The sequence below is a fragment of the Helobdella robusta genome (assembly GCF_000326865.2).
Source record: "Helobdella robusta unplaced genomic scaffold HELROscaffold_34, whole genome shotgun sequence".
In the NCBI taxonomy this organism is placed as follows: Eukaryota; Metazoa; Annelida; class Clitellata; order Rhynchobdellida; family Glossiphoniidae; genus Helobdella; species Helobdella robusta.
The window spans coordinates 1,204,101-1,221,994 of NW_008704659.1; the positions used below are offsets into that span (position 1 = coordinate 1,204,101).

Below are 17,894 nucleotides of genomic sequence, written 5' to 3' on the forward strand. Positions count from 1 at the left end.
TGATTGACAACCCATTCCCAAACATTCGCCTTAAATTCTAGAGTAAGTTTCAGAACCGGAATATTCGGGAATTCTTCCCAAGACTTTAAAAGTTCATAAAGGAGAGCATTGAATGTTTGTAGGGTCAGTTAGAGCTATGTGCAACCAAATAGGGGGCTTTGGGGCCAGATTACCCCACCCACAACAAAGGTTTAGTTAAGGTAAAAGATTAAGTTAAACGAAATGTCCATGCTAATTTCAACTAAAAACCGTTGTAGCAGTAACAGGTTGAATTTCGAAAAATTCTAGTCTTAAACTCTTATATAAAAATTGTGTAAATAATGATGTTTATATCGAGAGTACGAGCTTAAATTAAATTTGTTCATTTATCTCGAAGTATTTTTTCTGATTAGAATGTCTGGATGGAGTATTTTTTTTGCACTGAATGAAATTTTCTTTTTCAAATTTTCCTGCCGACTTAATGGCAGAAAAATAAATGAAACATAACACCTTATAATATGATGATGTTAATGATAATAATATTACTACCGGTACGACTACTACTTCTTCTACTACTACTCGAGTGTAATAATTGGCGCTATAAAAATACTCAGAAAGTAATAATAATATTGCTGCTATTGCTATTGTTACTGTCGTTACTTCTACTACTACATCTACTACTACTACTACTACACACACACACACACACACACACACACACACACACACACACACACACACACACACACACAAGATATTGCTAATGCTAATAATAATGATCTAAAAATTAGATATTCACCAGTAGCGATAAACAAAATTTTATTAACAAACAAGCAAACCGTTAGCAATATAATAACATTTCAATTGTTTTGTTTATTCACTAACATCACATATGCTCGCGTTCTTTGCACCATAGAAGATACGCACATACACCACACACACACACACATCTACACACACACACACATCTACACACACACACATCTACACACACACACATCTACACACACACATATCTTGAGCGCGCATACCTGACATTCTGAATTTAATCATTCTGCCAGAGTGAAGAACGGTTGAAAACAAAATGCTATTTTGTTTTGTAGGTGAAGGGGAAACAAATTGATGTAAAATGCTGTTTAACAACACTTACAACAGCAACACCAATAACAACAACAGTAATCACATCAACAACAACATTATCCACTACACCAACAACAGTCCCAACAACGACGATAACAAAACATCAAAAAACTCAAAAACCTGAACGTCTGTTGTAAAGTATGTTTTAAAGGAGTGTTTTGCTGTCTGTTGAAACAACACAACAAGAAGAAACATTGACAAAACAACGACAACAACTCCATGACATTAACATTTTAAAAGAACATCAACAAATAACATATTAATAACAGAAAACATCACGTTAATAAATAAAAACAACAACAATTCTTTAGCAGAAATATATGGCGGCCCATTCTGATTCCATGTTAAAACATTTCTATTAAACCTTTTTTAGGGAATTTAGAAAATGAAATTTTAAAATGAGCTTTATTCTAAGATTTAAAAAAGAATTATCTAAAAATATTAAAAGTGAATTAATACTTAATTCAATAAAACGATTTAAAAATTTAAAAAACTGTAATTTAATAAATTCTAAAACAAAAAATGAGCCGCACCTTAGCAAAAATAATAAGACAAGTAAGGCCCTTAGCTAAAAATAACTTTTTGCTGCATGCCTCCCCATCGGCCCAGCTGTCGAATATGCAGTTAGAACCACCATCATCATTACCATGATCTCAACCTTCATCATTATCATCATCCTTCTTCTCTTTTCAGTGTCATCATCATCTCATTAACCATCATTTTATTATCACAACTGCGTCATCATTCACTTATTGGTCGCTATTTTTTCTATTACGTACATAAACATTATCGCCACTAAGATCACCAACACCATCACTATCATCATCATCATCATCATCATCATCTCTTTACAGCAGTTTGAAGCAACGCGAATATTATTATCCTATCTAGCTCAAGGAAACTTTTTGCAATGCTTAATAGAACTGTTGTTGCACGTATGTATGTATGTATATATGTATGTATGTATATATGTATATTTTTCTGTAAACACAACATACATATATACATTTATATACATGCCTTCGAAATTTAAAGCGTATACCTTATGTATGTATGTATGTATGTATGTATTTATGTAAATGTGTTATGTATGTATGTATGTATGTATGTATGTATGTATGTATGTATGTATGTATGTATGTATGTATGTATGTATGTATGTATGTATGTATGTATGTATGTATGTATGTATGCATGTATGTATGAATGTATGTATTTATATGTATATATAATGTTATTTGAAAGATGTTTGCTTAAGTTGCTTTACCTAAGAAGATTAGAACTAGTCTTCGATTCCCGAATCCAGTTTGATTCCTTTGGATAATTATCTCTTCCTCCTCCGAGAATAAATTAAAATTTATTCAAAAATGTGGGTTTATAATTATTTTTAATCAATTTCTAATTAAATTATAGCTAACTTATTTTCTTTTTTGGTTTATTAATATGATAATTAATTCATTTTAATATTAGTATATTTATTATTCGACCGATTAAGTCGTTCTAAATTATTTTATAGCGCTAATGTGATAATAATATTTAATAATATTCAAGCAAATAATAATTAAAAATGTTTTTAAATTTAAATTTTAAATGGCATGTGTGAGTGTACATAATATACAATGTGTGTGTGTGTGTGTGTGTGTGTGTGTGTGTGTGTGTGTGTGTGTGTGTGTGTGTGTGTGTGTGTGTGTGTGTGTGTGTGTGTGTGTACGTCCTATGTGTGTGTACGTAAGTATGTGTGTGTACATATTTGTATGCCTATACAACTAAGTGTGTATGTATTCAAATTTCTTGACCTTGAGAATTTAAAAAATTTTTCACATCAATTAATTAAATAATAATTTAGAATTAAATAATTTTATATTTTTCACACAGGGCCGATGAACAAGAAGTAAGCTTTTATTTTTATTAATTTGGATAAAATAATTTAAATAATAGAAAAAATAATTATAGCTACTATTATTTGAATTATTGTTATAATTATTATAATTAAAACGCCTTACAATATCGTACCTTCGCTATCATTAACTTTTACACAATTTTTCAAATAATTTCATATCTTTCAATCTGACAAAAAACTGAACTATAGCAAACTATGTGTTCTTGAAACGCTAAGTTTTTCTGGTCTGAAAAGAATATGATAATTACAAACAATCCTAATCAATCTTAATCTCTTGGCCATCTAAATTTTCAACAATATTAATCTCAAAATTTTGAATCCGATTTGGTCTAGCATTTCTTTATCATCCTCAACATCACAATCAACTTTCATCGTTGCTATCATCATTTATCCTTTATAATCACCATCCTCTTTTCAGCCATCATCATCTGTTACTTTTTTATCATCTTTCATTTGAACACCACACCATCATCCATTCCAATGGACCAACAATGCGGATCACAAAATTTTGATAGAAATTAAAAAAAAATAAAATATCCAGTTAACTGACCTTAATTAATTAACCAATTAATTAATGCTAATGATAAAGAGCGTAGTAGTTCAGAAGACAGCTGAAGAGCTGAAGAAACAGCAGGAAATGGATGCAGTTGAACGCGCCAAAGTTCTGGCAACACGCATCCCGAAATTGGCCATCGACGGCTTAGATAAAGGTTTCAATTATTATTATTTATTAGCATTATTATTATAATTTATTAAAATATCGTTTTGGTTAATTATCTTCATCCATTCAATCCTTTCATCATTGTTAACATCCTTGTTATTACAATAACTTTCCGTAAAATAAAATTATATTTATTTAGCGCCATTTTTCACACTTCCACGTGGCTTCATCCATTGAACTTTAACTATATATTAACCAAAAAACATAATACAAAACTTAATTTAATTAAAAACTACTTCGTTACTTTGAACTGATGGTGACTGGCAAGAGTGAGAATTGTTTAAACGTGTCTAATTCGGTCATGAATGCACATAAGCAAGCATTTGTTAAAGCGATAAAACTGTTTGGCGCCAACATAACAGCTGGCTCGTTGGTCTAGGGGTATGATTCTCGCTTTGGGTGCGAGAGGTCCCGGGTTCAAATCCCGGACGAGCCCTACTTTTTTTAAAATTTTATTTATAAAATTTTTTTATAATTTTTTTTATTTATAAAATTTATAAAACAGATTCTTTGGAAAGGAAAGTTAGGGAATATTACGAAGCAGCTTGCAAACTGGAGGAGGAGAAATATGATTGGGAGTTCAAGTTGAGGAAACTTGACTTTGAGGTGGGTGGTGTGAGGATGTTTTCCAATCTTATTTTGTATCTTTCGGGCTTGGTCGTTTGTTTCAATGAACGAGGGTTTGGACCAAGAAGGTTTGAAATAAAATTTAGTAGGATAGATGATAACCTCGAGGGCGCCATTTCTTCTACGTATTTCAAAATTAATTTATGGAATTTATTGAATATTTATTAAACTTATTGAATTAAATTTAATTAGAAAACTTTTAAATTTGGGTTAATGGTTCGCTTTTGAAATAAATAATGAAAGAAAGTTGAATAGTTGTTAAAAGGATTTTATTTTTAATTTTTAAATGACCCTCACATGTGCTACTACACGAAAAATGTTTTCAGATCAACGAGTTGAACATCATCGTCAACGACATCAAAGGACATTTGTGAGTGACGCGCTGACGTCAAATTAAATTAAATAAAAACATTTTTTTATTCATTTTTTATTTTTCACTTTCATTTGAAAAGTTTACGAAAATTTATCCTCTAGACCAAATTTAATTTCATTCACACAGCGTCAAGCCTTCATTGAAAAAAGTTTCCAAAACTGAACAAAAGTAAGAAAAACTAACCAATTTTTCTTATCAATAACAAAAATATTCATTGAGGGAGGGAGTGTAAAGTCCCATGGTGCCCCTCTCTTGAAGGGGGGTATTCGAGATTTGTGGAGATTTCATTATGTTTGATAGATGGATCGATGGAAAGATTGGATGAACGAATGAGCTAATTATATAAGGTAGCATAGCTACTATGTATTGGTTGCTTGTGGTGTTGAATAAAAAAAGTAAAACAATTTTTATTTAAGAAAGGCGAGCAAAGTCAAAAGGCCATCCATAAAAATACTTCTAAAAAAATTATAATTGTAATATTTAAAAATTATGAAATAACAGTTATAATAACAATAATGAATAATAATTATAGATAATGATATTAATAATTAAAATCCAGACTCGCAAAAATCGCCGAAGTCAAGAGCAAGCTCGGCTCAGCCTTCCGTGACAACCTGAAGTCAACCGGCCAATCAAAATACGCTCTTGAAGAAAGCGAAGCCGTTAGTTTATTAATTAATTAATTAATTGATTGATTGATTGATTGATTGATTGATTGATTGATTGATTGATTGATTGATTGATTGATTGATTGATTGATTGATTGATTGATTGATTGATTGATTGATTGATTGATTGATTGATTGATTGATTGATTGATTGATTGATTGATTGATTGATTGATTGATTGATTGATTGATTGATTGATTGATTGATTGATTGATTGATTGATTGATTGATTGATTGATTGATTGATTGATTGATTGATTGATTGATTGATTGATTGATTGATTGATTGATTGATTGATTGATTGATTGATTGATTGATTGATTGATTGATTGATTGATTGATTGATTGATTGATTGATTGATTGATTGATTGATTGATTGATTGATTGATTGATTGATTGATTGATTGATTGATTGATTGATTGATTGATTGATTGATTGATTGATTGATTGATTGATTGATTGATTCTTTCATTCATTCATTCATTCGTCCGTCCGTTCGTTCGTTCGTTCATTCGTTCGTTCATTTGTTACTTTCCAAATTTTGTTACTGATAACAAAGCACACTTTTGATTTCTCCACCTTACATCTGCAAGTTTAAATGGAAATTATACCATTTGGTTAATATTTGGTGAAAACACGACACATTAGGAAGAATAAAACGAATAAAATGAACATAAGGTTGAAAAATAAATTAACATAAAATATTTAAAATGAAGCCTAAGCATTACAATACTCAACGACTTATCATAGAAAGGCAAACCCAAATGGGAACAAGATACGTTAAAATAGAGTCGAGAAATACATTAACATATAATTAACATAAATTATCTTAATGATTTATTACAGAAAGGCAAGCCCGAATGGGGGCAAGATACATTGAAACGAAAGGAGGACGGGGCTGAGGAGGATGCCCCCGCTGAAGAACAGCACGAAGAACATCACGAAGAGGAAGAGGAGGAGGAAGAGGAGGAATAAATGGACATATAATTATCATAAATTAAAATATAATTTGCGTAAATTAATTTTTAGTCGGTTTGAGTTTTATGATAATATATTTCAGTGTATCACTTTATCCAAAACCTGTTGAATAATTTCTTTCTTTAATATAAATAATCATCATCTTTTTCGAAGTCAAATAAAATCAAATATTTTTATTGTCGTCTATCGGGAGATAAATAAAAGCGTTCATCTTTGAGTTTCTTTTAAGAAGTTCTGTGAACTTATGCTCTATCTCATGTTCAATTTTTCCATTGGAGACGAAGCTGTTTCTTTAATATGCGATAGTTTGACTTTGGGGCTTAAAGACACATTAAAGGGGATTGTGAAGGTACATAGAAAAGTATCTCACAGTCGAAATCCACTAAATATAAAAATTTGTTGAGAAGTTGAGAAGAAACAAAGGAAGAAATGGCGAGCTCGTGTCATCTATATTTCATTTCCTACCCACCTGATCCGGACTCTCGTTCATTCAAACTAACGACAGAGCCCGAAAATACAAAATAAGGTTTAAAATTTTCGAGGCCGTCATGCCTTGTTTTGGGAAAAAGAAACACAAATTATATATATATATGGTTCTGCTTATCGGATTAATAAAGTTATACGTCCTAAAAGAAGAATGAACTTGGAGATGACAGCGTTGACGGGGTAGGCCGAAATTTGAAGAGTTTTGAAATTTTTAAATTTCAGGGGGGCTAAGAAGCAAATAAAATTTCTACGTGCCTATGTCACCGGCCAAACATCTTTACAACAACGAACATAAAAAAAAATTCAACAAAACCGTTACGAAGAACGATATTGTTACTGTTCTAACTAAAACTAATTTGATGAACAAGAAAGGTTTTGACGCTCCACCTCTGGTAATCAAAGAGATCGACCACGCGGTAGCAAATTTATTCAACGAACGAACGAAAGAACAAAATAACGAACTAACAAAGGAAACCACACTTTTTTCATATGGCTTCATTGTCTTAATAAAACTCAAATAGAAATATTGCACAGCATTAATGACAGGGGAACTAGCTCAGATGGTAGAGCGCTCGCTTAGCATGCGAGAGGTACGGGGATCGATACCCCGGTTCTCCATGTTTTATTTTGAAAGTTAGGAATAAATTTAAGAGTATATTTTCAAATTTTTTTTCGGCACTCATTGATCGCAATTCTTTTCAATTTCAACTCATTCCAAATTTCTGATTATTAAATTTATTTTTTAATGAAAAAAGACAATTAAATGAAAAAATAGTTAAATTTATTAAAAATTATGTCTAAATTAGAAGCAATAACCAAAGATATATGTTTATTCATAATATATATATATATATATATATATATAATATAATAAGAGCAATAATAATAACCAATTGCATGAGAGTTCAGAAGAAGTGAACAAGTAAACCTAGGAAAAAACTATAGATAAATAAACATTACGGAGGTGCAAATTTAAATGTAATATTTTCATTTATATCATATATTTACAAATATATATAAAAAAAGAGAGAGAGAAACAGAGAGAGAGAGAGAGAGAGAGAGAGAGAGAGAGAGAGAGAGAGAGAGAGAGAGAGAAACAAAGAGAGAGAGAGAGAACGAGAAACAGAGAAATAGAGAGAGCGAGAAAGAAAAAAAGAGAGAAACAGACAGAAACAGCCTAAAAATAGAACCGACCCAAATACATAATAATATATATAATAAATAAATAAATATATATATAAAACCGAAAACTATTAATCCATAACCAGATGAAAAATTATTTCGACTGATAACGAAACGATAATGATTTTGAGTGTATTGGAATTATATATATATATATATATATATATATATATATATATATATATATATATATATATGATTATATTATACATATGTAAAATATACAAGCATATAAATGTATCTAAGGTATTTCATGATTTGACATTGTTTTAATTGCAAGTAATTTCAAGTTAGTTTAATTTATTTTTAATATTAATAATAATAAACAACAACAATAATAAAATTATTATTAATAATAATAATAGAATAATATTAATAATGTTAACAACAATATTAATAAAATAAAAACAAAACGAAATAAATAATCGAGACAGATGGGTGAAGAGTGTTACATTGAAATGCATTATTTTAAAATAATAATAATAATGTAAACTCTTTTATTATTCAGAGAAAACCAGTAAAATCAAAAATAATCAAAATAAAATATGTCAATAAAATGTTAAAATTAATTAAATAATAATAAATTCAATAATAATAACATCAATAGTAATAATTATTACAAAAGAAATAAATGCCAAAACCGAATAATAATAATGATAATAATAATAATAATAGTCATACACTAATTGTCGAAGTAATAAAACGCCTATAACCATAATATCAATAACGACAATAATAAAAATATTATTAACGACAAAAACAACAACAATAATAATAATATTATTATTAATAGTATAATTTATGTTGTAACTGTAGCGAATATATATAAATTATGAATGTGTAGTTGAATCCAGTATGGTAATAAAATTTACATAAGAGAGGAATGATTTTTATAAAGGCAATCTAATTAATTATCTAATTAATTAATTTTGTAAACACTTTCTTAATTAATTACTCACTTAGTTAATTAATTATTAATTGCGAAAGCATTCAAACACGTGCATTAATTCATCCGTTAATCCGTCCGAGCATGTATTAATCATTTAATGAATGAATGAATTAATTAATTAATTGCTCTACTAAAATTACAAATATGAATAACGACGATAATGATGATGATATGGAAGAAATTTCAACAGAAGTAATATTACTCAAGTTTTGTAAGAGTATTAATAAAAATATAATAATTATTATTTAAAATAATAATAATTATTATTTATAATAATAATAACTATTATTATTATTGTTTTTATTAGAGTTCAAAGCAATCAGTAGCCAATGAACAGACTCGTTCCATCTAAGTTGATAAGTCATGGAAATTCAATAAAAATCAATAATTATTTTCCTCGACAGCAACAACAACAACAACAACAACAACAACAATAATAATAATAATAATAATGATATCAACAACCATAACGGCAATAATCATATCCAGAAATGCATTAATAATAATAATTATAATAATAATAATAATATTAGGAAAAACGACAAATAATAATAGTCACTACTTATCATTGTACATATATACGTACATTCATTCATTTGCTATAAATTAAAATAAAAAAATATTGATAATTATTATAATTGATATAATTAATATTAATAATATAACAGTTACGTAGGTTATAATTAGGTAAAATAAACCGGAAACCACCGAATAAAAATAATAAATTATCCTCCAACTTCTTCACCAATTCAGTCCTCGTTAAAAGCCTCGCTAGAAATACCATCAATAATAATAATGGCAGTATTAGGAAATATAGAAATAAATTAATAGTAATAATAATTATAATAATAAAAATAATAATAACGCCTAATAATTATGACAGAATCATTAGCAATGGCGAGAACTATGTAAATAAAAATGTGGATGCTATATATAATAGTAATAATAATAATACAATATAATAATCATTATTATTATTATTAAAAGCAGCAGCAGAAATTAATCACTATATTTAATACACGAGTGGAGGAGACATTAAGTAAATTAAATAACAATAATAATAATAACAATGTCAACAAAAACAACAACCACAACAACAACAATAATAACAACAGTAAAGAAAACAACAGTAATAGCAATAATGATTAAAATGATTAAATTGACATAGTAGTGACGAATGATATATATAATGAATAATTGCTAACACAATACAAAGGGCAATTACTTCATTTTTATTATTTCAAGAAAATATAGGTAGAAATGTTCGAATCTTTTAATTATAACAATGAGCATACGCGCTCGCACACACACACACACACAAACACACACACAAACATATAAAGACACGCAACTTTACTTATAATTATTGTAACAGTGAGCCAAATTTGTAAATCACTCTTAAATGATAATACATAAATGAGTATGTCTTAAATAACTAAAATTTTATTATCAGTGGCATTATTGTTATTATTATTATTATTATTATTAGTAGTAGTAGTAGTAATAGTTGTAGTAGTAGCAGTAGCAGTAGTAGTAGTAGCAGCAGCAGTAGTAGTAGTCGTAGCATTATCGTAACGTTACGAAAATTAAACAAATATAATGTTACGTTACATTATTATGTTATAAATCATAAAAATAATTATGATAATAATAATAATAATAGCAACTACAATAACAATAATAAAATAATAATATAATAAATATTAAATTATAACGTAATAAATTTAAAACATTTGTACCATCATAAATGAATTAATAAATAAATAAATATATAAGTGTACATATTAGTTATGTTAATTTATTATATTTAATTATAATTAATCATAATTATTCAGCAGCATTTTTTCTTGGACTTGCTGGACTTGGTGCCTAGTTTGACCGTATCCCCGCCCTGCTGTTGTATTCTCGTCTGCTGTTCCTTTTTCGACCTCAATACCAATTCAGTGATCGCCATAAACATCTGTGATTAGTTGAATGGTTGGTTGAAGAATTGATTGATGATTGATGGAACGATTGATTGGTAGGATGATTGGTTGGGCGATTGTGGGTTTCGCCAGTTAGCTGATTGGTTGGGCGATTGTAGGATTGGCCAGTTAGCTGATTGGTTGGGCGACTGATTGTGAGATGTTTGATTTGCTGGTTGGTTGTTTGCTTGTTCAGTCGCGATTGATTGACTGACAAGTTGGTTGGTTAGTTAGTTGGTTGGTTGATTGACTGGCTGACACGCACATACATACACACACTGGCACAAACAAAAACAGACAATCCTTCAACATTTTGATCTTCAGCACTTAATTCCAACTGATTGACCCCAAATTAAGAAACATAAACTCAGAAACACACAAAAAATCATACCCTCACAAACGAACACGGACCGACAGACAAACACAATTGGACAGACGAACAAATAGACAAACCGCCAGACATACAAACAACCAATCAGGCAGACACACATACAGACACATACTTCTTCAACATTGTTTACTTAGGCGCTTGATTTAAAAAACTAGATACCAAAGCAAAAGACCGGCATACAGACACAAAACACAGACAGACAGAGACAAACAGACAGACACACATACAGACACATACTTCTTCAACATTTTTGTTATCTTTAGCACTTGTCTCGAACAGCTTGATACCAATCTGGTCAGCAAATGCCTGGGCATCTTCAGTCGAAACGACTTTTTTATCTGGATTGTCATCCTTGTTGCCAACTTTAGAAAATTTATAAAAAAAATTAAAATAAATAAAATAAAAAAGATGGATGGTTGATTGAAGGATAGATATATATGGATAGACAGGATAGATATATATGGATAGAGAGACATAAACAGACAGACTGACAAGGAAAAAATAAAAAGATGGATAATTGATAGTTTAGATAAATATAGAGACAGAGACAGACAGACAGAGATAAAATAGAGATAGATATTTAAACAAATTAGCATAAAAAAAACAAAGCATACCTAATATTCTGTTGACGACATCACAATTCTGATCGATCTCTTGCAGCCACCTCTTAATGTTGGCAAAGGTTTCACCGCTTGTTACGTCATACACCACTAGTACCCCGTGTGTGCCTCGGTAGTACCTTTTTTAGAATTTAATTTTTTTTTTATTATTCTTTAAAATACCATTTACCATTTGAAGTAACATCTAGAGTACATTTTAAAATATCATATGAAACACCATTCAGAATATCATTTTAAATTAGATTTATACTTTGTACATTTATATAATTAGAGATACTTCTCATATAATTTAATGTATCAGTCAATAATTTTAATAAGCTTAACAACAAATTAAAAGATTAATCATAAGCTACATAAAAAAGGCCAAAATTCTATAAATTTCACCCCATACTTCACTAGCTCCTTTATTTATAATAATGTTAAACTCATGTAAAAGTTACAAAATTAATTTAAATTTTGGTCGTTGTTTTAATTTTGAAAACAAAAATTTTTTCATTTAACGAAACAACTGAATTCATATTTCAAACAGGATTGAAACAATATTTAAACTAATAAATAAACAAAAATATGTTAAATATGAAACTAATATGAAACATAAAAAATGAAATTAAACATGAATAAATGATACACATATATGTGCATGATTTCTGTGTGTATGTATTGTATATGTGTTTCTGTGTGCATATGTTTCTCTTTTTTCACTTTCTCTATGTGTGTGTGTATGTGGGTGTGTGTGAGAGAGAGAGAGAGAGAGAAAGAGAAAGAAAGAGAGAGAGTAAAACCCACGTAGATGTGATGGTCCTAAATCTTTCTTGCCCTGCTGTGTCCCAAATTTGTAGTTTAACTCTTTCATTGTTGACGATGATTGTTCGGATTTTGAAATCAACTCCTATCGTCGTTATGAAAGAGCCTGTCGAGTTCAGCGTTAAATAAGAGACAATTTTAATATAATTAATTAATTTTTTAGTTATCCAGCAATAATTAAAAACAATTATTTATGATTTATTAAAAAAATTGATTTATTATTTCAAATAAATCAGCCACATATAGTCTTACTCTAAGCTTAGTCCTATTAACCTAAGCAAACTAAAAAATGACACATTACAAATAAATTTTATTAACAAATTATGCCAAAATTATTAGAGACCAAAGAATTATAATTATACACTTTCAAAATAAACCTGTGAACGTGTTGTCAGCAAACCTAACTAATAAACTGCTTTTTCCAACTCCTGGAGAAAAAATAATTAGTCATAATTATGTTTTTACTTTTATTAACATCATGAAATGAAATAAAAGAGAAATTTTAATTCTGTCAACTCTACTTTGAAAACTACTAAAAGGAAAACTAAATACTAAATTATTGTAAAATTAAAATTTATAATATTATTTTTCTGTTATCAGAATAAAAAATAAATATTATTAAAAAAAATTAAAAATTAAACACAAAATCAAGCAAATAAATAAATGGGGAGAAAAAAAATAAGATAATTTTTAATTAATTAATTTAATTAACTTAATGTTTAAATTAAATGATAAAAAATAAAAATTAAGAAAAAAGGAGAAAGAAAAATAATAACATTAGAAAAAATCTAACCACTGTCTCCGATGATTAATAATTTGAACAAATGATCGTATTCTTTGGCCATTTTTTTTAACAAGTGTTTAATTAAATTTCCCAATTAAAACCTTAAAAATGCCAAATTATCTTAAAAAAAATTTTTATAAACACCGATAAACAAGGATGCTGAAAAATGTTAAAAGTGAATTTAATGAGAGATAGTGATGCGCTGTTTGAGGTATCTTTTGATCATTCTTCCTTTTTCAAGACATGTAGAGGTGATCTTGGTATAATTTTACTTAGACTAATTTAAATGATTAAAATCTAGTTTAAAACATCCAAATTTTGTTTAATTAGTCATTTAGATGTCAATTAACGATTTCTAAGACATCAAACCAATTATTATAGTTTTAATTTTATTTATTTCATTCAATATTAGACATTTTTTTATTTCATGGGGTAATTTAATTTATAATTTTGGAGACATTGAATTACACATAAAAAATGAAAACATGTTACATAAACTAAACGTTAACATGGAAGCATTGGGATCATGGATATAATATATTATTTATATCCATATATATGGCCTGGAAACATTATTTGCCTCTGAACTGTTAAAATACAACGAGTGTGAACGTCAAGGCATCCAGAAAAGTTTTTACATAATGCTAATAGGAAGAATAAGATTGGCCCATATCAATTAAAAATATCATGTTCTGAGATTTATTGAAATGTTTAATATTACCAATGTCATATGATTTTTTAAAAATGGTTTATGCGCTAAAAAAAACATCAATTTATAATCAGCCAGTTGAAAATGTGTACTAACTTAACTGAAGAACATTCTTCTCTATGACGCAAACCCAAGTGTAAGTTTTTTAAAGATTGGATATATATAACCGTATGTATTCATAAAATGCTGGCTAAGCACAGATGGTCATCTCAATTTTTTAAAGTTATCGAAACTTATGTACAAGAAATTTAAGGATAAATCACTGGATGATATAGTTTTGTGTGTGTGTGTGTTTGTGAACGTGCGTGTATATGCGTTTTTTCAAATGCCATTTAATCAACATTCTTGAATAAAACCCACCAGGGAGTTTATTTATATCTTTCAAGTATCGTACCTTTCATGCTTTTTAATCTTCAAAATGTTTGAAACCCTTAGATGTTTAGGTATGAAGATCTCCATTGGATGATATAGAAATGATATGAAATGTTATTTTAATCAAACGGATTCATATTTTTAAGATCGAATCTATGTTGAACACGAAAAATATTATAGTGTTGTCGTGAAATGTAAAAATTTTGTACCTACATATGCAACATCTGACTTGCAAAGGACATGTGAAACCAATTTAAATGCCGTTGGGCGTTGTTCCTTACGGACTTAACTACATTAAAACTGTACATATACAGTCATGATAAATTTAGTTATTTGTGCTGGTGCTACACCACACACACACAAAATCTTAGAAGTAACGTTGTTTTATTTATTTATTCTAAATTTTCCAGTAAATACTTATTAATTATTCTTGTATCTTTGAGAATATTTTAACATCACCGGATTTGAAAAGTGTGGAAGTCTTTTTAGGAGGACAACGAACAAACAAACCGGAGTTTCTAATAATTTTTCCGATAGAAGACCACCCTGTGAACCATCTTGCGTAGGAATGAAACTTTCTAATTATGCAACTTATGCAGTGTTTTTTTCAGTTCAAAATTATGTTGATATTTACACGTAACTTACTGGCTGCCTGTACGCTGTTCTTTGAAGTTTCCATCTATTTTAACGTGGTTCATAATAGTTACGAGGGAGCAGGGAATTAACAGGAAGACGGCTACTCCTGGTTCTTGTAGCTTAGGAGACCAAAAATGGGAGTGAAAATAAGAACACTATTAACTTTAACAAGTCCATTTTTACTTTATTTCGAAAGTCTCTTTATAACAATGTTCCTAATGGATTAGTACATTAAGGTATCCAGCTGCATGAAATCCATTCATCACTGTTACCTACTTTCAATTATTTATGTAGAGATTACGAAACAAATTTTTTTCTGGTTGGAAAATTTATTATTTAATGTCTACCAAGAGTAAAAAATATCAAAAAGAGAAGGAATAAAACGTAAAAAAATGTTTAGTAAAGTCTTCTCGCAATCATTTCTCGGCTGCTTTCTCTTTAGTGATATCTGCTCGGGAGTTGAAGAGAAAAAGTTAGAAAAACAAATAAAATGATATTTTGTGGATGTCTGGCTGTAAATAAACAAACTTCTAGCTATATAAACACGCGGTTCAAAAAATACAACTCATACAATAAATGCCAGAAAATTTTTAGGCATACGTTAGAGAAAAAAGATGTTCAAACTTTTTTCTAAGTGAATGTAATTCAAACACACAGACACGCACGCACACAGACAGACACGCAGACAGAAAGACACATACCCTCTTTGGTTGGCAGAGGATTTTTTTCGGCAGTCTCGGCTTTCTTCAACTTGCTCTTGTCGAATTTCTCGACTTCAGACATATCTTAATAAATAAAATGATAAATTTGCATATTAATTAGTTTATGAATATTCGTATAAATTAATAAATTTGTTTATTAAATAAAAGTTCAAGGTTATTCTCTTATTCTGCACTTGATTTAAAAAATTGACGACAAGTTCATACATTTATACACACACGAATACTAGAATTGCAATAATCGTACGTGAATGAATTAGCATGAAGACTATGCTCACATGACGAACGAACGAACGAACGAATGAATGAATAAACTCTAAAGAATGTACAAAGGAATGAAAAGCAGGAATGAATGAATGAATGAATGAATAAATAGTCGAAAAATGAGTGAATAAATGAACGAAAAAATAAATGAGTGACTCAATAGACGCATACCTGGTTTTGTGTCAGACATCTTTCAGAAACTATAAATAATTTAAAATAATAAATTTTAATGTAATCACAGTAGTTTTTAAAATTAATTAACATTTTTAATCTTAACAATAATTTTTAATGAACCAATTGAAAAAATATGAAGAAACTTTGAAACTTTTCGAAAACATTGTCCCTAAATTATTCTTACAAACTTTTAATCAATGCCACAAACTTTATCATCATAACCATTACCTTCATCATCATTTTCATCATCATTTTCATTATCATCTTCATCATCAACGTCATCATCATCGTCGTCGTCGTTGTCATCATCATAAGTTTCATCTAAATTACATAGCCCGATTATTACCATCGTCTTTAGTACCTTAGCTATCTTAATTAATTTCAGCCTTAATTGTTTTTAAAATAATTATAATTATAATGATAATAATAATTATACTAATAATAAAGTTTCTTATTCTTGTTGTTAATTACACACGCGAGCAACACACATACGTCTGCATCCGGCTAGCAACAGCATCAGAAAAATTGATTGAATAGCCTCATTCATTTTGCATATATGTATGAGTAATTTTGTTGTTGTTTTGTATGTATGTATGTGTAATTTTGTTGTTGTTTTGTATGTATGTGTGTGTGTGTGTCTGTGCGTGTGCGCGTGTGAGTTATATATGCATCTTTATAAGTAAGTTATAAGTAATATTGGTGTGTTTGCATATAAAATTGCACGTATATTGTTGTTCATGTAGGTATTCATGTGAATATTGTTAAAATTTATAAGTCTGTCTCTGTAGTTTTGTTTGTGTGTATTTGCGCGTCTGTGTGCGTCTGTGTCTGTATAATTTACGCCTATGTAGGTTTCGTTGCCTCCAAATTAATGTTGTGTCTCTTGCTGTTGCTGCAACTGTTGCAGTTGCTGTTGCTGTTGAGGCGGCTGCGGTCGTAAATGCAAATGTGTTGCGTTGGATGTGTTGTCGAATGTCTGTGTGATTGTTCCTGTGTCTTCCCGTGTGCGTGCGTGCGTTTTCACGAATCGCGCCGTATTAATATTTTTTATTTATCATTTTGTCGCAAATAATTCTGAAAAATGATGAAAAATGTAACTCTCCGATTGGTTTAATTTAATTTAATGACTTGAGTTATCTAACAAAGTTAAAAACAGAAGAGAACGTCACTAAATATTAAGAAAGACGCGCTAATGAAAAATTTATTAAAAATAAAATATTAAGTATAAGCTACGTATTTATAAATTTCCTTATTTATTAACAAATAAATAAATTATTTTTGTATTTTATCAGTCATTTATCTACCACAAACAAAATGAAACATAAAACCCACTTTTAAAATCTCACACCTCAAAGAGAGCTTCGAATGAATGAAGGAATGAAGAAACGATAAATGAATTGAAATTATTTTATTCTAAATAATAAAACAAAAATACACAATTAAATCTTCT

At 28.9% G+C, this 17,894-nt stretch overlaps 3 protein-coding genes across 3 annotated transcripts; 1 reads left to right on the forward strand and 2 right to left on the reverse strand.

Moving 5' to 3' along the window:
* Nucleotides 1-1,641: 1,641 nt before the first annotated feature.
* HELRODRAFT_192562 (hypothetical protein) lies at nt 1,642-6,605 on the forward strand (the record flags this gene model as incomplete). The annotated part of the gene is made up of 8 exons (XM_009023038.1): nt 1,642-1,742; nt 2,995-3,010; nt 3,609-3,729; nt 4,246-4,346; nt 4,694-4,737; nt 4,867-4,908; nt 5,300-5,402; nt 6,259-6,605. The coding sequence occupies 8 exons, from the start codon at nt 1,642-1,644 to the stop codon at nt 6,385-6,387; spliced, it is 657 nt and encodes a 218-aa protein (XP_009021286.1). The 3' UTR covers nt 6,388-6,605.
* Nucleotides 6,606-10,838: 4,233 nt separating this feature from the next.
* Nucleotides 10,839-13,631, reverse strand: HELRODRAFT_82945 (hypothetical protein; the record flags this gene model as incomplete). The annotated part of the gene is made up of 6 exons (XM_009023039.1): nt 10,839-10,967; nt 11,600-11,724; nt 11,977-12,101; nt 12,769-12,892; nt 13,164-13,214; nt 13,580-13,631. 6 exons carry the CDS (start codon nt 13,629-13,631, stop codon nt 10,839-10,841), a joined length of 606 nt encoding a protein of 201 aa, XP_009021287.1.
* A 1,444-nt stretch (nt 13,632-15,075) lies between these two features.
* Nucleotides 15,076-16,070, reverse strand: HELRODRAFT_175630 (hypothetical protein; the record flags this gene model as incomplete). The annotated part of the gene is made up of 3 exons (XM_009023040.1): nt 15,076-15,208; nt 15,297-15,393; nt 15,989-16,070. The coding sequence occupies 3 exons, from the start codon at nt 16,068-16,070 to the stop codon at nt 15,076-15,078; spliced, it is 312 nt and encodes a 103-aa protein (XP_009021288.1).
* Between the last annotated feature and the right edge of the window lie 1,824 nt (nt 16,071-17,894).